The sequence below is a fragment of the Hypanus sabinus genome, chromosome 9 (assembly GCF_030144855.1).
Source record: "Hypanus sabinus isolate sHypSab1 chromosome 9, sHypSab1.hap1, whole genome shotgun sequence".
Taxonomy (NCBI): Eukaryota; Metazoa; Chordata; class Chondrichthyes; order Myliobatiformes; family Dasyatidae; genus Hypanus; species Hypanus sabinus.
In genome coordinates this window covers 41,949,356-41,969,007 of record NC_082714.1, presented here as the reverse complement: position 1 = coordinate 41,969,007, position 19,652 = coordinate 41,949,356, and the positions used below count along the sequence as shown (strand labels likewise).

At 40.1% G+C, this 19,652-nt stretch overlaps 1 protein-coding gene across 2 annotated transcripts in view; it reads right to left on the bottom strand.

Annotated features, from left to right (window-relative positions):
* The window catches only part of narfl (nuclear prelamin A recognition factor-like), a 49,127-nt gene that overhangs the window by 12,092 nt on the left and 17,383 nt on the right, over positions 1–19,652 (bottom strand). For both annotated transcript variants that reach the window (XM_059979547.1, XM_059979548.1), the window contains exon 8: positions 14,781–14,853. In XM_059979547.1, coding sequence (XP_059835530.1) covers positions 14,781–14,853 — 73 coding nt within the window. The remainder of the gene's footprint in view (positions 1–14,780; positions 14,854–19,652) is intronic.

Sequence of the window (19,652 nt, the reverse complement as noted above, 5' to 3'; positions counted from 1 at the left end):
GTTTCAATAAGATTATATGAAATATTGTATTAGATTTCAGTTTGTTTCCAAAGTTAGTATTTGCCAAGATTTTGAAGTCCCTCTAGGTATCATAAATATAACGAATGGATTAATTACGAGCTTGCAAATGCTATACAAACAGACATTTTCAAATATTATTGCCCTAAGGACTTAAATACCTTTTATAAAGGCTATCTTTAGCTTTAGCTGCCTTGTTTACAGGAAGGCCATAATGCTAACTGTGTCTCAAATCACGTAGCTTTGCGGAAATTGTTCTCATCAATAAAAGAGCTAGACAGGTCTGATCCGATAAAACAGAGTTTGGTATTTGGGCTGCTATCCCAGCCAAGACAGCCAACTATATGTCAAGGGCTATTTAGAAACAAGACCTTAGAGTTTTGCTTTATCCAAAAAAATCTTAAATTATTTTTTAGCCTCTGGATGATCAAGTAATCAGTGCTGATATTAATCAACTCCATCAGCTATTAAAAATTCTCCCAAGCCACAAGAGATTTGAAGCTATAAAAAAAAGTTTAATTAATTTACATGCAATGAAGACGGAGCAAGCACTCAGAATAACAACATTAACTGAATACAGGGGACACTCATGTTATGGGGGTGGCTGGTTGCATTCCTCAAAGTCTTTTATCACAGTTTTCTTCAGTGTAAAGTGGCCTCTTCAGAGCATGTATCAAGAAGCTCAAGTTGAGAAAAAATAAATTGTTTCTACATTAACTTTTTTTCCACATAGAATTCTGCAACAGCAAATTTTATTCTGTATCTCAGATTTTTGAGTCGAGATTTGAATTTCTTTCACCCAAGCAGCCATAATGCAGAGGCAGCATGTACTGTATGCTGTAGCATAGTGGTCACCAACCTTTTTAAGTCCAAGTACCCCTACCTCAGCCTTAGTGAAAGGCAAGATTGACCACAAATCGATTAGTTACATGCATGCGCACTGGGGCAGAAATGACCGGAAGTAAAACTCCACAACCCAGAAGTAGAAATAACGTATAAACACCAGGGATACCCACCCTTTTTTGCACCGCTGACTGGTTTAATATTGACAATATTCTTGCGGGCTGGCTGACGGGGAGGGGTGGATGTTAAACATGACCAGAATACAGTGATACTCAAAGCAGGTTCCTTATGTCCAGTCTATTCCGCAATTTAGTTTACATGGCTCTCAGCACTTAGCACTGCCCCGCTTGCTCACGTTTTTTTCTGCTCATAAAACTCAACAGGTTTGTCTTTTAGTGCAGGGTGCTTGGACTCAAGGTACTGAAGCAGTTTTGAAGGCTTCATTGCCTCATTAGACAGCCTCCGGGCCCAAACTCCAGCTTCCCACTTGCCCGCCACCAGACGCCTTGGCCAGGTGCGGCTGGATGTGGGTGGGGTGAGAAGACAAGGTCAGGGCCGGAGATACCCGTACTGGGGCTGTGGCGGTCACAGTCCGGAGAAAGCAACTGACCGAGTGAGGAGTGCGACAAGGCGTGCGCCCGCCCCCCCCACCCCCCGTAGGTAGGTAGGATCTATCAGCCAACAAGTTTGGCTGGAGGGATGACTTTCAGTAGATCGCAGCAAGGTAGCTGCTCTAATTACAAAACGCTGAGCCCGAATGAGGTCTGCGAATAGTTTAGCACCGGGTTCCCCACGAACATTTGGTGTGCTAAACAGGTTCAGAGGCGGCGCCCATCTGTCCGCGCTCCAGGCCAGCAGCAACGGCACTTCCCGCCAGCTGCACGAGGCCAACCAGTGATCCCCGGCACAAGGGTATCACTGCGTTTAGGCGACTGATGACCTCGCAGGCGTTCAAGTTCAACAGTGGGAGTGACAGGGAATGAGGAGAGATGCAGCTGACTCACATCGTTTCCTTGCGGCCCGATGGTTGGGGACCACTGAATTACACTGTGTAGAGTGGGGGAGCCACACGCATGCGCACTGGGCAGAAAGAACGGAACTAAAACCCCGCAACCCGGAAATAATCTCTCAACACTATTTGTGTATTTATTTTTCTTTTTTTTTCAGGATCTACTGGGAAAGTCTCAAAGATCAACCAGTCGATCGCAATCAATGGGTTGGCGACCACTATTGTAGCATGTTGGTGCAGTTCGAGGACAGGTACATGATTCACTTGTAATCCAGTAAATGTAGATAATTGAATTAATCAGGGATTCGAGAAGACTTTTTTCCCCATCAAGTAACAAATAGGCTTCAGTTCAGTAAGATCCCTGGGATTCAACTATGATGTAATCAAGTATGCTGAGTAGCTAATCACACTAAAGATTCTCAGTTAGGAAGTATACATGTATTTTACATTAACTTTGCAAAGATTGAATAGTACTTAAAGAAAAGAACAGGCAGGTATTAATCTTACCTCATAAAACTCAACAGTTAATTGCAAAATTTCATTACTAACTTATTTACAAATAACAAAAAACACTTGTATTTGGAAATACTCAAGTTAGAGAACTTTTTAAGTTCTGTTTTTTAATGGCTGACTGCACAGTAAACTGTGTGCATCATTATTAATCTGGGTAACTAACTGTGTTCAGGGCACTTTAATAGAGTGGGACTAGTTAATTTGTCCCCAAAAAGCAAAACAAACCCTATTGGACTAACCACTGCCCAGTCGACTGGACTCTTATTCATCAACATAATGGAAAGAGTCATCAATAGTGCTATCAAGATTCACATCCTTGACAATAACCTTCTCACCAAGGCCCAGTTTCAGTTTCACTAGGACCACTCGAGGAGAGGTAATTAGAACATGTGTCCAAATATAGACCAAACAGCCAAATTCCGGAGATAAATTGACAGCCTGACACAATACTTAAGACAACAGTACAACAACTGAGTCTGGCACTGTGGAACTCTGGTAAAACCAAAGACATACACAGCAGAGTATGGTTGGAGATCAATCATCCTTGCCCCAGAATATACCCAACTGCCATTCTTCTATAAGGTCAGAAGTGGTGATGATGATGATGGTGATAACATGCTATTCACTTCCATTCACAATTCTTCAGCAAATTATATATTCAATGCCAATGTGCAGCAACAACTGGACACTCAAGCATTGACAATAAGCAGCAAGTAACATTTGCTCCATAACTATGTCAAGTATCTCCTACGAGACAGTCCGGCTACCAAACCCTTCACATACAATGGCAATTCCATTGCTCAGTCATTCAGCATCAACATCGTGATGTCACCAATGACTGGAAACAGAGCAGGTGATAGAGAGCAACACGATTAGGTCAGACACTGGGCATCCTTCAATAGGTGACTCATCATATACAAGACATAAATCAGTGAAGTGATAGAACACTCTCCACAAGCCTGAAGAATGCAGCCCCAACAACAGACAAAATACAGGAGAAAGCAGCCTACTTGTACCCTCACACTGTGCTGTAAAATGTACTTCAGTTACTCACTTAGGCTACTCCGACTGACCTTCCAAATCTATGAGCAAAGGTGCTGAGAAGAACAAAAGAACAGCAATGGTTTGGAAAACCACAAATTGCAGTTTCCCTTTTAAATTATGCATCAACTTAACCTGGAGAGCTCACCCTTAGAGCTATGTTTAAATCCTGGAACTCCCAAACCCAAGGAGATTGTAGCAGTGATAGAAAACAAATTAGACTGCAGATGCTGGAATGTGGATTAAAAAAAGGAATGCTGAACAACTCAGCCAGTCAAGCAACATCCACAGAAACAGAAACCAATTAATATTTCAGGTCACAGACCAAATCAACAGAAAAAGTGCTGCTGTTCATTATAGCTTATGAACACTTGCTCGATGATTCCTGAGGATGAGTGTTAAATGCTGGCCTGGCCAGTTACACCCATATCCTGAAAAAATAAAGTAAATGCAAATATTTTCAAGCTGATCACGTTGTCCTTGTAGGCATATTGAATCACTGACAACTGTGGGGTTTCATCATGCTATAGAAAATAGTAAACAGAAGTTTGTATTTAGTTCCTCAAAGCAACTACACTATCAAAAAAGATCTAGGTTGATCTTCTTTCTTAATACTATTTTCCTGCTTCATCCCAAAGCAAAAAGAGCCACTTTTCAACATAATTGTATAAGGGCTAAGAGTGTTGTAAAAACAAGCCTGAAGGCTTTGTGTGTCAATGTGAGGAGCATTCGTAACAAGGTGGATGAATTGAATGTGCAGATAGTTATTAATGAATATGATATAGTTGGGATCACAGAGACATGGCTCCAGGGTGACCAAGGATGGGAGCTCAACATCCAGGGATATTCAATATTCAAGAGGGATAGACAGGAAAGAAAAGGAGGTGGGGTAGCATTGCTGGTTAGAGAGGAGATTAACGCAGTAGAAAGGAAGGACATTAGCCTGGAGGATGTGGAATCGAAATGGGTATAGCTGCATAACACTAAGGGGCAGAAAACGCTGGTGGGAGTTGTGTACAGGCCACCTAACAGTAGCAGTGAGGTTGGTGATGGCATTAAACAGGAAATTAGAAATGCGTGCAATAAAGGAACAGTAGTTATGATGGGTGACTTCAATCTACATATAGATTGGGTGAACCAAATTGGTAAGGGTGTTGAGGAAGAGGATTTCTTGGAATGTATGCGGGATGGTTTCCTGAACCAACATGTCGAGGAACCAACTAGAGAGCAGGCCATTCTAGATTGGTTATTAAGCAATGAGGAAGGGTTAGTTAGCAATCTTGTCGTGTGAGGCCCCTTGGATAAGAGTGACCATAATACGGTGGAATTCTTCATTAAGATGGAGAGTGACATAGTTAATTCAGAAACAAAGGTTCTGAACTTAAAGAAGGGTAACTTTGAAGGTATGAGACATGAATTAGCTAAGATAGACTGGCAAATGATACCTAAAGGGTTGACAGTGAATATGCAATGGCAAGCATTTAAAGATCGCATGGATGAACTACAATTGTTCATCCCAGTTTGGCAAAAGAATAAACCAGGGAAGGTAGTGCACCTGTGGCTGACAAGGGAAATTAGGGATAGTATCAAGTCCAAAGAAGAAACATAAATTAGCAAAAAAAAAAGCGGCACACCTGAGGACTGGGAGAAATTCAGAGACCAGCAGAGGAGGACAAAAGGCTTAATTAGGAAAGGGAAAAAAGATTATGAGAGAAAGCTGGGTAGGGAACATAAAAACTGACTGTAAAAGCTTTTATAGATACGTGAAAAGAAAAAGATTGGTCAAGACAAATGTACGTCCTTTACAGTCAGAAACAGGTGAACTGATCATAGGGAACAAAGACATGGCAGACCAATTGAATAACTACTTTGGTTCTGTCTTCACTAAGGAGGACATAAATAATCTTCCAGAAATAGTAAGGGACTGAGGGTCTAGTGAGATGGAGGAACTGAGGGAAATACATGTTAGTAGGGAAGTGGTGTTAGGTAAATTGAAGGGATTAAAGGCAGATAAATCCCCAAGGCCAGATGGTCTGCATCCCAGAGTACTTAAGGAAGTAGCCCAAGAAATAGTGGATGCATTAGTGATAATTTTTCAAAACTCCTTAGATTCTGTATTAGTTCCTGAGGATTGGAGGGTGGCTAATGTAACCCCACTTTTTAAAAAAGGAGGGAGAGAAACAGGGGAATTATAGACCGGTTAGTCTGACATCGGTGGTGGGGAAAATGCTAGAGTCGGTTATCAAAGATGTGATAACAGCACATTTGGAAAGAGGTGAAATCATTGGACAAAGTCAGCATGGATTTGCGAAACGAAAATCATGTCTGACGAATCTTAAAGAATTTTTTGAAGATGTAACTAGTAGAGTGGATAGGGGAGAGCCAGTGGATGTGGTATATTTAGATTTTCAAAAGGCTTTTGACAAGGTCCCACACAGGAGGTTAGTGTGCAAACTTAAAGCACACAATATTGGGGGTATGGTATTGATGTGGATAGAGAATTGGTTGGCAGACAGGAAGCAAAGAGTGGGAGTAAACGGGACCTTTTCAGAATGGCAGGCAGTGACTAGTGGGGTACCGCAAGGCTCAGTGCTGGGACCCCAGTTGTTTACAATATATATTAATGATTTAGACAAGGGAATTAAATGCAGCATCTCCAAGTTTGCGGACACGAAGCTGGGCGGCGGTGTTAGCTGTGAGGAGGATGCTAAGAAAATGCAGGGTGACTTGGATAGGTTAGGTGAGTGGGCAAATTCATGGCAGATGCAATTTAATGTGGATAAATGTGAGGTTATCCACTTTGGTTGCAAGAACAGGAAAACAGATTATTATCTGAACGGTGACCGATTAGGAAAAGGGGAGATGCAACGAGACCTGGGTGTTATTGTACACCAGTCATTGAAGATGGGCATGCAGGCACAGCAGGTGGTAAAAAAGGCAAATGGTATGTTGGCATTCATAGCAAAAGGATTTGAGTACAGGAGCAGGGAGGTTCTACTGCAGTTGTACAAGGCCTTGGTGAGACCGCACCTAGAGTATTGTGTGCAGTTTTGGTCCCCTAATCTGAGGAAAGACATTCTTGCCATAGAGGGAGTACAGAGAAGTTTCACCAGATTGATTCCTGGGATGGCAGGACTTTCATATGAAGAAAGACTGGATCGACTAGGCTTATACTCACTGGAATTTAGAAGATTGAGGGGGGGGATCTTACTGAAACATATAAAATTCTAAAGGGATTGGACAGGCTAGATGCAGGAAGATTGTTTCTGACATTGGGGAAGTCCAGAACAAGGGGTCACAGTTTAAGGATAAAGGGGAAGCCTTTTAGGACTGAGATGAGGAGAAACTTCTTCACAGAGAGAGTGGTGAATCTGTGGAATTCTCTGCCACAGGAAACAGTTGAGTCCAGTTCATTGGCTATACTTAAGAGGAAGTTAGATATGGCCCTTGTGGCTAAAGGGATCGGGGGTATGGAGAGAAAGCAGGTACAGGGTTCTGAGTTGGATGATCAGGAATGGTGGTGCAGGCTCAAAGGGCCGAATGGCCTACTCCTGCACCTATTTTCTATGTTTCTATATTTCTAGATTCCTTTAATATTCAGAAATACAAGCTCCCACTGCTGTCCTGAGTAGAGAATTCCAAAGGCTCATCACACTTGAAGCAACTTCTACTCATTTCTGATCAAGAAATGGTCATGGCTCCTGGTTCTAGATTCCTCAGCCAGGTAACATATTTACCCTGTTGAGTCTCTAAGAAATGTGTACATTTCAATCAGGTAATCCCTTCATTCTTGGGTTGGCTAGGGCTCCATGCTTCTTCATTTCATCTACCACTCCAGAAACATATGAATTCTCTGACCCCCAGAGTGCTGAAATCCAGATAATTAAAAATATTTAAGGTGAAGATAACTATCTGCAAGATCTAGATATTGAGGGGTTTGGGCAACTTACACAGAATTGAAGCCAGCATCAATCAGTCAAAACCAGATTGAATGGTGGGGAAAGCTTCAGGAGGATAATGAACCTTCATCATATTCCTTCTATATCTCCTTTCTTAGATACTAAGTGACCAAAATGGTATATAATAATTCAGAGTCTCACCATGATCCTGTAAAAATATATTTATACAAATGTGGTGTATTAGGATCCACAGGTGAAAAAAGTGATGCAACTTCAGTTGCATGAAGTTATGTCAACAGACACCCATGGCTTTGATACAGCTTTGCCACATGGCTACCTCTCCTTTCATCTCCACCACTGGCTCCATCTTTAGATGGCCTAACACTTGTCCAATCTTGGGTGAGACCAACTGAACACCAACTGAATTTTGATAAGTATTGATAAGTACAATTGGTGCTCACTGGTTTCTCCCAGGATTGGATGAGTGACAGTCCATCTAAAAATGGAGGCAATGTTGGGCACAATAGTATAGTTGGTCGTGTGGTAGAGCAGTTTGCTGTTACTGCCCTGTGGAACCCTAATGTAGCATTAGCAGATGCCTCTGGTAAGCAATATGAAGATAAGAACTCAAAGGGAACAGTTAGGGAAAGTTCCCCATTGCAGTAATCCAAAGCAAGTGGAAAAACTCAATTTATCTGTAGCTTTGACCCAGATGGGAGCAATCCAGTTTGGCTGGATAATATAAGTTTTGAGATGAATAGTGTAGTTATTAATTGCAAATATGTCATGTACGGTGTACACCATAGTTCCAATCAACTGCTGACATCTGATGATTTATAAGGGCTACTTTTGGGGTTTTAATACTGCAAAAGTTAGGTCTGAGGTTCAAAAAAATTTCAATCCTTTGCAAACAAAATAGGGTTTAGAATAGGGAGGTGTCGTTCAACAATGAAGAAACAGATTTCAGATATGGGGTGAGAGATGCAAGTAACTGTGCTGTAATGCCAAAGCAGAGCAAATATAATTTACTATAGAAAATTAGGTTCAAAGTTGTGGATTTCCAAGACACTGACAACTAGCTCTATTTCTTTTCCCCTCACTCTTATCCTAATGGATTTCAAGAATCCATAATGGCTTTTTCTTGTTATTCAATTCACTATACTCTCCGGTAGTTGTTTCAAATGGGTAACTGTGAAATATTTGGGAACATCTAGATTAAGATATAGATTAGTTAACTGTAAAGATAAAAGAGAATCTTTGGATTACAAACTACATTTAAATTTAAAATTTATAGTATCTAACTGAGGTGAAAAATTTATTTGGGTTGAATAATTTGGTAGCTGTACCATACTTCACGAGCACATTTCCTTAATTTTAGTATCCACCTCACCATCTGGTCTCTTCACTGTAAACGGCAATACAGGAGTCACACTTCATTAATTCCAGGAAGTCCTTAGCTTCCTCCTCCCCAAAACTGTAAACAATTACAATGATGCAGCTATAATAAAGAGCCTTCATGCATGCTGCTTAATTTTTGTGCTGTTAAATTCACAAACTTCCATGCATGCCATATGTTTAATCTACAACAGGAACTTTTTATTTTAGACAGCAATTCATACTAAGATTGTTGGTTTTGTCCTGTTATTCAGAAATTAAATAATCTATTTCCTTAACGGGGAGCACCAAATTCACCCACCCTGTCTTCAGTTCCCTGGTATGACAGATAACACAGCAATTGAATTCTGCTATTTCATTATTACTGTCTAGGAAATGGAGCCAGTCACGAATGGTTTTGTTCCGACTCAATTCTCTGCTAATGTAGTAGCATATCCAGCTAAGCTGTAGGAACTCTATCACTTGGACTATAAATAAAAATTAATTTATATCCCATAAAAAGTTAACTGTGAAATTCCTCCCCATTCATAAAACACAGCCTTGCAAAGAATCAATCTAAAATGCCATCCACTGCAGAACATTTTCATTTCATATGAAAATTATTGCCTTTGAATAGATTACTCAAGTTAAAAACTACATAAAATTATTGCTGTTTATCTCTATGTTTATATCCATATATCTTGAAGTTTATAATAATTTGGATAGTTTCAGTAACAATTTTATATATGGAATAAAAGCACGAGTGCACTTCTGCAAGGCTAGTATTTTACTTCAAATTTCTGCAGCTATATTCAAGTCAAATAAGCCATGATGTTCTCTTCAGCTGCACCTGCCTCTCTGGAGTGTTCACTTATGCCCAGCTTGTAAACATGAGATGTTGATAACTGAACCTATTTAAATCAGTCTCCAGCTTAGCATTCCTCCATTGCATCACTTCCAGTGAAAAGTAAATAATTTTCAGACACTACACCCATAGCCTGGTGTTTCTCCAACAATTTACGAGCTGGAAAGGCGTAATGATGGCATCTTGTCTGCCATACATAATTAACTTCAGGAAGTTGGAAACAGCCTCTGTACAAATATCAAAACATCTGGGCAATCTATCTAAAGAAGCCAAGTTTGTTTTTTCAGTATTGCAAACGTCAAGAAGCAATGTTTATTTTAACACAGCAAAATGTTTAGTCTTGGCTTGAAACCTCTACATCAGGTCCATCTTTAGCAAAAATGTATTAGTTACATGCATTACCTATTTACCTCTATGATGTCACAATGATAAAGATTTCCAAGGTAATAAGTATTTTACCCTTGATGTCAAGTTACTTCAAAGATTCCCCTAATGTAGCTCACATTGTGATGGGAGGAGTATGGAGGGCTATGGACCAGGCACAGGTTGATGGGGCTAGGTAGAATAATAGTTCAGCACTGATTAAATGGGCCAAAGGGCCTGTTTCTGTGCTGTAGCACTCTATGACTCTAAAATAAGTAAAAACCTGAAGATACCTGCAAATCTGAGAAAAAAACATATAATGCTGGAAACACTCAGCAGGTCAGGCAGCATCTGTGCAAAGCACAAGAAAATTAATGTTTCCGGTCAAAGGTCCTTCCCAGGAAATGTAGATATTTTTAAAAATAGTGCCCGACCTGCTGAGTGTTTCCAGCATTTTCGAGTTTCATTTTATAACATAAAGAAATTTGATTTCAAACTACCTGCATTTGTGACATCTAGCCACAAGGTGTTATAATCACATTTCTTTCAAGCTTGTGCACCATACAGGCCATCCCTAGTTTAGCACTGGGTTCCACTTTTACAGTTGCCCACAAGTTAAAAGCACTCAGTACAGTAATCATTATGAATGGTGTTGATGAAGGCTAAGAAACACGGCCATACAGTTGCAAGAAATTTGTGAACCCTTTGCATTTACCTGGTTTTCTGCATTAATTACTCATAAAATATGGTCTGATCTTCATCCGTCACAATAATAAACACATCTGCCTAAACTAATGACACACAAACAATTGTACTTTTCATGTCTTTATTGAACACATTGTTTAATCATTCACAATCCAGGCTGGAAAAAGAATGTGAACCCTTGTACTTAATAACTGGTAGAACCTCGTTTAGCAGCAATAACCTTTACTAAATGTTTCCTGTGCGAGGAGGAATTTTAGATCATTCCACCATACAGAACTGTTTCAGTTCATCAATATTTCTGGGATACCATTTTAGAACAGTCCTCTTCAGGTCATGTCACAGCATCTCAAATGGGTTAGTCAGGACTTTGACTTGGCCATCCCAAACCACGAATTTCTTGCTTTTAAACCATTGTTGTTGATTTACTCGTCTTTTGGATCATTTTTTTGTTGCATTATCCAACTTCCATTAAGCTTCAAGTGACGGACTGCTACCCTGAGATTCTCCTGTAAAATGTCTCGATGCAATTTTTACAACTGCCTACTGTCCAGGCCCCGAGGCAGCAAAGCAACCCCAAAACCTTGATGCTCCTTCCACTATGCTTCAGAGTTGGGATGAGGTTTTGTTTTACTGTGCAAGTGTCCTTTTCCCTACAAATATAGCTGTGTGCATTTCTACCAAGAAGTTCAACTTTTGTCTCATCTGTCCACAAAACATTGTTCCAGAAGTGTCGTGGAACATCCAGGTGGTCTTTTGGAAACTTGAGACATATAGCAATCTTCTTTTGGAGAGCAGTGGTCCACCATGGTGTCCTTCCATGAACATCATTCTTGTTCAGTAATTTTCTTATAGTGGACACATGAACGGAGACTTTAGCAAGTTCTAGAAATTTCTGCAGGTCTTTTGCTGTTACCCTTGAGTTCTTCTTCACCTCCTTCAGCATTGCACTTTGTGCCCTTGGTATGATCTTTGCAGAATACCCACTCCTAGCAACAGTACAGAATTTCCTCTACTTGTAGACAATTTCTCTTACTGTGAACTGATGAACATCCAAGTTTTTAGAAATGCTTTTGTAGCCTTTTCCTGCTTCATGCATCTCTACATTCTTCTTCTTCTAAGGTTCTGTGAAAGTTGCTTTGATCGAGGCATGGTGCACAAACATTTCTTTCTTAAGAACAGCAGGCTCTGTCAGTATTCTGACTTTGTGTGTCTTTTTTTAAAATATTTTTTTTATTAGTTTTTCAAAACATTTTACAAATTAAAAACCCCAAATCCCAATGAGGAACATTAAAACAGTGCAAAATTAAGCATACAATAACAATATGCTACAAAGGAAGAGAATTTAGCAAAAAAAAAAGCACCTGAATTAAAGACAAGTAAGCTTAGTGTCCTCCCCAAGCCCCACAACACAAGAAAAATACAACAGCAACTCCAGACCAACCACGACACAATATAGAGAGTAAACGTCAGGACAGCCAAACTCCCAGACTGTGAATACACTCAGCAACAGAGGGTAATAATGCCTCCTACCAGAAAAAAAAAGGAGCTGAAAGCAAGGGACCGAAAAGAAAAAAAAACCCTAGTCAAGAGGAAGGTTATGAAAGTACTCGATAAAAGGTCCCCAGACTTTATGGAACTTTAGATCCAAATTGAGAACTGAATAATGAATTTTTTCGAGGTCCAAACAGGCCATGATGTTGTTAAGCCATTGAGCATGAGTGGGCGGGGCAACATCTCTCCATCTGAGGAGGATCAAGCGTCTAGCCAGGAGAGAGGCAAAGGATAATATTCGGCATTTGGTCGGACCCAGACATAAATCTGTCTCGCCCCAAAAACCGAACAGAGCAATTAAGGGGTTTGGTTCTAGGTGCTGATTCAGAATACACGATAACGTAGTGAAGACATCTTTCCAGAATTTCTCCAAGCTAGGACAGAACCAGTACATATGGATGAGAGAGGCCACGCCCCTCTTGCATTTATCACAGAGCGGACTAATGCTAGGGTAGAATCGAGACAGTTTAGATTTAGACAAATGGGCTCTATGAACAATCTTAAACTGTAAAAGGCAGTGGCGAGCACAAAGAGAGGTTGAGTTAACCGATTTGAGAACTGAATCCCAGCTCTCCTCAGATAAGGAGATATTTAAATCCTGCTCCCAGGCCATTTTGATTTTATCCATGGGGGCCCGTCGTAAGGCTGCTAGTTTATCTCGGATGATTGATATTAAGCCTTTACCTAGTGGATTCATGGAAAGAAATAGGTCCATAGCATTTTTCGCAGGCATTTCAGGAAAGTTAGGAATTAAGGGAGCAATAAAGTGTCGGATTTGGAGATATCTGAAAAAATGAGCATTGGGCAGATTGAACTTAACAGAGAGCTGCTGAAAAGAAGCGAAGTGATTATCAATGAAAAAATCTTCAAAATGTCTAATGCCCTTCCTATACCAAACCTGGAATGCTGAATCGTATATAGTAGGTAAAAAAAAGGTGATTTTTAGCAATAGGGCTGGAAACGGAAAACCCCTGGAAACCATAGCATTTCCTGATCTGAGCCCATATACGCAAAGTGTGTCTAACAAGAGGATTAGCTATTGATCTGGGCAGACTACTAGGGAGTGCAGAGCCAAGAAGTGCAGAGATAGATAATTCTTTAGTGGAGCTCAGCTCCATCGCCACCCAGTTAGGGCATTCGGGTTGGCCATGGAAGAAAGACCAGAAGGTAGCACAACGTATATTAGCTGCCCAATAATATAAACGAAAGTTAGGTAAAGCCATGCCACCCTCTTTTTTAGATTTTTGGAGATGGATTTTATTAATTCTAGAGCGCTTATTCTGCCACAGATATGACAAAATAATAGAGTCTAAGGAATCAAAAAAAGATTTAGGAATAAAAATTGGGATAGATTGAAATAGGTATAAAAATTTGGGGAGAACATACATTTTAACAACATTAATACGACCTACCAAAGACATAGATAGAGGTGACCATTGTACCAGACTCTGTTTTATAGCATATGAAAGATTGGCAAAGTTTTCACAAAAGAGATCTTTAAACTTCCTTGTGACTGTAATTCCAAGATAAGTAAATTGATTATGGACTACTTTAAAAGGGAGATCATGAAATGTTAGTTCTTGTGCTTCTTTATTAATTGGGAGAAGTTCTTTGTGTGTCTTTTTTATACACCAGGGCATCTTAACAACCCACACCTCCAATCTCATCTCATTGACTGGAAAACTTGACTCCAAATAGCTTCTGTAGAAGGCATTACCCCAGAGGTTTACATACTTTTTTGAACCTAGACTGTAATTGTTTAAATTGTGTACTCAGTATTGACGAGAAGAAGTTTGTGTTATTAGTTTAGACAGATTGTGTTTGTCTATTATTGTGACTTAGATGATCAGATCACATTTCATAAGTAATTAATGCAGAAAACCAGGTAAACGTAAAGAGTTCACAAATTTTTTCTTGCACATTCCCTGTCTAGTTACAATGGTATGGAATCATGATGTCCCACACTCAGTGGCTGGTTTTGATGCATTTTAAGTATCTGTGGATGTAAGACTTTTAATGGAGTATCATTGCACAAGTACCAATAGAAAAGATTGCTTGTTGATTTCGAAAGCAACTTTCTAAGTGGCCTCCTGCAGCAAATCTGCAGCCCGTGTCCTTAAGGGACAATAGTGTTTGACCCTCCTTCAGTTCTGCATCAATGATTCCCCTCTGTGTAACTCTACTCTGTCTTAAGTATTAGAATGCAATGTCACAAAGATTACTAAATGCACCCATCAGACCAGGTTAACATTTTATTAAATGTCTTGAAATTAAAAAAAAGCACGTTGTCCTTAGGATTAATAAACACTATCTATCACAATAACAATTAGTTTGAATCACCAATCTAAATACCATATCTTTCAGCAGAGTCCTTGAGGATCTTAACATGAGCTAAAAAGACAAGGTGCATTGTACAGTATATTTACAACAGACACATTGAAATGAAGTCAGTATATTTCAAATTGCTTAAATGGGTTCAGTAGAAGGCTGACAAAGCACTATTAAAAAGGAAAACAACCATGAGGATTGTAAATTAAAAAGAAACTATAAACTCACATGAACCTATAAAGAGACTCAAGTTAATCATATAAAGACTTACAATGCATCCAATGATACAGGATCCACATTGACCAAAGAGAGTCCCTCTTGTTCCAACATCTTCAACACTTCACCTTCAAAACAGAAATTCTTTGATAACACGCCAGTGAACAAAACTTTAAAATAAACAACCAACTGGCTGTGGGAGTTATGTCTATGGTATGGAAGATCTGTGGGAGAATTCATCTTGCTAGCAATGCCAGAACCAAAATCCTAAATAATTAATAGGACGTGCCATGTAAATGCCCTCCTTTGTTTCATCACTCTCCATTGTTTAAGAACATCCAGAAGGCTCTGATTTTCTCCCATGTCAGAACTTACTGATCTTGTTCTTGAAGCTTTTCCTTAAAGGTGACATAATATTCCGTTACTGTTTTACATTTATTCTAGTTAGGATCCCTCACATCCCACTGATGAGAGGGAATCCTCTCATTAAAAGTCCCATCTTAGATTAATCTTTGCCCTTCTCCATTCTACAGCTGTGTAGTAGAGAGCATCCTGACGAGGTGCATCACTCTTAGTATAGAAACTGCACTGTGGTGACAGGAAGGTTCTACAATGGGTAGTCAAAACTGCCCAATGCATCACTAGCACCAGTCTACCTGCCATCAAGGTATACAGAAAGGTGCCAGAGAAAGGTCAGTAACATCGTGAAGAATGCCAGCCATCCTGCTTATGGACTGTTTGTCTCACTCTCATCAGGGAGGAATCCACCCAAGGACCACCAGACTCAAAAACACTTACTTTTCCCAAGCAGTAAACCTGATCAACACCTCCACCCACTAACCCCACCACTATTTCCTCCTGCCAATCACCTTATGTACAGCCCAGCATCACTTTATGGACATACAATCTATATACTATCTTATGCATTTATATTTATTGTGTTTTTTTTTAAATTTTTGTGTTCTTTATCTTTTGTGTTTACTTTTGTGCTGCATCTTGAATGTTGAATTAATAACTTAAATCTTATTGGCTCACAGCTCAATGTTCCCCTCGTATATTCCAGAGGACACCTACCAATGGTGCCCATCTCATTCACCCGAACCACATCACCACTCTAGATTCTGCACATCTTCAATCTTCAGCATATCTGCTCTTCTCACAAGCGAAAGGAACATACAATCCAATGGATTTAGTACTTGACTCCATCAAGGACATTTTCTCTCTGTACAAGTTTTCTTAAACAATATTCTTCATCATGACCTTCTATTCCTTTCTTACTTGTTCTTAAACATCTTGTATCAATGAATTTTAAGTTCCCAACACAACTTTTTAAAGCCATCTTTTTACTGTCAATTTTTCTTTGTACTTCTGTCTACAGTTCATCAACCAGCTTTATACATAAGCATTTAATGAATTCTAAGCCCTATTAGTCACCCATATAGTTTCTCTGAGCTTGCTTCCACCTAATGCTATACTGTTTTCTATTTGTTACTGATACTTAACTGAATGTGTACATTATCTTACTTTTCTGCTGATTGAAACTGATTCCCTGCCAGTTCAAGTGATCACAGAACAGAGAACAGTACAGTATCACAAACACAATAAAATATGCAGATGCTGGAAATCCAACTCAGCAGGCCAGGCAGCATCTATGGAAAAGAGTAGACAGTCGATGTTTTGGGTGGAGACCCTTCATCAGGACTGGAAAGGAACTTCTCCCCTTCCTTTCCAGTCCTGAAGAAGGGTCTTGACCCAAAACATCGACTGTTTAATCTTTTCCATAGATGCTGCCTGGCCTGTTGAGTTCCTTCAGCATTTTGTGTGGGTTGCCATAGTACTGGCCAATCAGCCAATAATACTAAAGAAGATACCAAAAGTTACTACAGATACATAAAGTGTACAGGAGAGGTGAGAGTAGATAGTGGACTGCTGGAAAACAATACTAGAGAAGTATTAATGGGGGACAATGAAATGGTGGACAAACTAAGTATTTTGCAACAGTCTTCACTGTGGAAAAAACTAGCAGTATGGTGGAAGTGCAGGTGTCAGGGGTCAAAAAGTATGTGAAGTTACCATAACTAGAGAGAAGGTTCTTGGGAAACTAGAAGGTCTGAAGGTAAATAAGTCACCTGGATCAGAACCCCAGAGTTTTGAAACAGGTGGCTGAAAAGATCATGGAGGCATTAGTAATGATCTTTCAAGAATCAATATATTCTGGAATGGCTCTGGAAGACTGGAAAATTGCAAATGTCACTCCACTCTTCAAGAAAGGAGAGAGGCAGAAGAAAGGAAATTATAGGCCAGTTAGTCTAACCTCAGTGGTTGGGAAGGTGTTGGAGTTGATTATTAAGGATGAGTTGTCAGGATACTTGGAGGCACATGATAAAATAAGCCATTGTCAGCATGGTTTTCTCAAAGGATAATCTTGCCTGATAAATCTGTTGAATTCTTTAAAGAAATAACAAGCAGGATAGACAAAAAAGCAACTGTGCAACACACACACAAATAGAGAATTGGTTGATGTCTTGTACTGGATTTTCAGGTGGTCTTTGAAAAGGTGCCACATGAAGCTGCTTAACATGCTACGAGCCCATGGTATTACAGGGAAGATTCTAGCAAGGATAAAGCAGTGGTTGACTTTCAGGAGGCAAAGAGTGGGAATAAAGTGAGCCTCTTCTGGTTGGCTGCCAGTGACTAGTGGTGCTCCACACGGGTCTGTGTTGGAACCAATTTTTTTATGTTATCTGGCAACGATCTGGGTGATGAAATTGATGACTTTGTTGTAATGTTTGAGGATGATATGAAGAGGGGCAGATAGTTTTAGGAAATAGGGTGACTACAGAAGGACTTAGATTAGAAGAATGGGCAAAGAAATGGCAGATGGAATACAGTGTCGGGAAGCGTATGGTAAAGGACTTTGGTAGAAGGAATGAAAGCATCGACTATTTTCTAAATTGAGAGAAAATGCAAAAACCTGAGGTGCAAAGGGATTTGGGAGTCCTTGTGTAGGATTCCCTAATTTGCAAGTTGAGTTTGGGGTGGGGATGGCAAATTGAAAGCATTCCTTTCAAGAGGATGAGAATATAAAAGCTAGGATGTAATGTTGAGGCTTTATAAAACACTGATGAGGCTTCACTTGGAGTATTGTGAGCAGGTTTGGGCCTTTCATCTTAGAAAGGATATGCTGAAACTGGAGAGGGTTCAAAGGAGATTCATGAAAATGATTCCAAGATTGAATGACTTGTCATATGAAGAGCTTTTGATGACTCTGGGCCTGTATTCACTACAGTTCAGAAGAATTGAGGGGTGACCTCATTGATAGCTATCAAATGGTAAAAGGTCTTGATAGAGTGGGCGTGGAGAGGATGTTTCCTATGGTGGGAGAGTCTAAGACCAGAGGATACAACCGCAGAATGGAGATGAGGAGGAATTTCTTTAGCCAGAGAGTGGTGAATCTGTGGAATTCTTTGCCACATGCAGCTGTGGAGGCAAGTCTTTATGTATTTTTAAGGCAAAGGTTGACAGATTCTTGATTGTTCAGGGCATGAAGGGATATGGGGAGAAGACAGGAGATTGGGGCTGAGAGGAAGATTGGATCAGCTGCGACGAAATGGCAAAGCAGAATCAATCAGAATCAGAATCAGGTTTATTACCACCAGCATGTGACATGAAATTTGTTAACTTAGCAGCAACAGTTTAATGCAATATATAATCTAGCAGAGAGAGAAAAAAATAATAAATAAAACATAATAAATAAACAAGTAAATCAATTACGTACAGGCCAAATGGCCTAATTCCGCTCCTATATCTTATTTTGTGTCCACTCTTTAACCTACTCCTACCCATTCCTCTCACTTAACCCCCCATTTTTCTTTCATCCATTTGTCTGTGTAAGTGTTTATTAAATACCCTATTGCATCTGCTTCTACCCCCACCCCCTGCACCTATCACCTTTTCTGGTTAAAAAAAAAACTACCTCTGAGACCCCCTCCCCTATATTTTCCTCAGAATATCTTGAAGTTATGGCCCTTGTAGTAGCCTTTTCTACCCTGGGAAAAAGTCTTTGGCTGTCTACTCTATCTTGGCCTCTTATTATTTTGTACACCTTTATCAAGTCATCTCTCATTCACCTTCTCTCCAAGGTGAAGCCCTAACTTGCTCAACCTAGCTGAATAAGACATGCTTTTTAATCCAGACATCATCCTGGAAAATCCCTTCTGCATCCCTCTAAAGCTTCCACATTCTTCCTATAATGAGGCAATCAGAGGCAACCAGAACCGAACACAATATTTCAAATGTGGTCTAGCCGAAGTTTTACAGAGCTGCAGTGTTACCTCGTGGTCCTTGAACTCAATCCACTGACCAATGAAGGCCAACACACCACATGCCTTCCTAACCACCCTATCAACTTGCACTGCAACTTTGAGGGACCTGAAGACGGGAGTACCAAGATCCATCCCTCTGTTGCTCCACACTGTTAAGAATCTGTTATTAGCCCTGCATTCTGCCTTCAAGTTCAACTTGCCAAAGTGAACTGCTTCACACTTTCCGGATCAAACTTCAGTGCTCTCCAACCGCAACGGTGAGCCTTACCACAAAGACATTGATCCCAATGTTGCTGAGGTGTACGTGTCCATTTTGAAGAGACACCTCCTGCCCCAGGAAAGCCTCTGAAATCTGAAGTACTCCCTCTTGTCACATATTAATCTGCTTAATCATCCTACTTCTATTCACACCAACAAGAAACACTGAGACCCTACTTATAAAGCTTCCTCCACTGCTAACGAAAGTTTAACTGCTGGCCCTCAACTTCTGCCTCCCTATACTGTTAGTACAAGTGAACCATCATTTCTAGATTAGCCCCTCCTTCCACCAAAGCTCATGGAAATTCTGCACTCCTGTCCATAATATTGTTTACTCTGACATC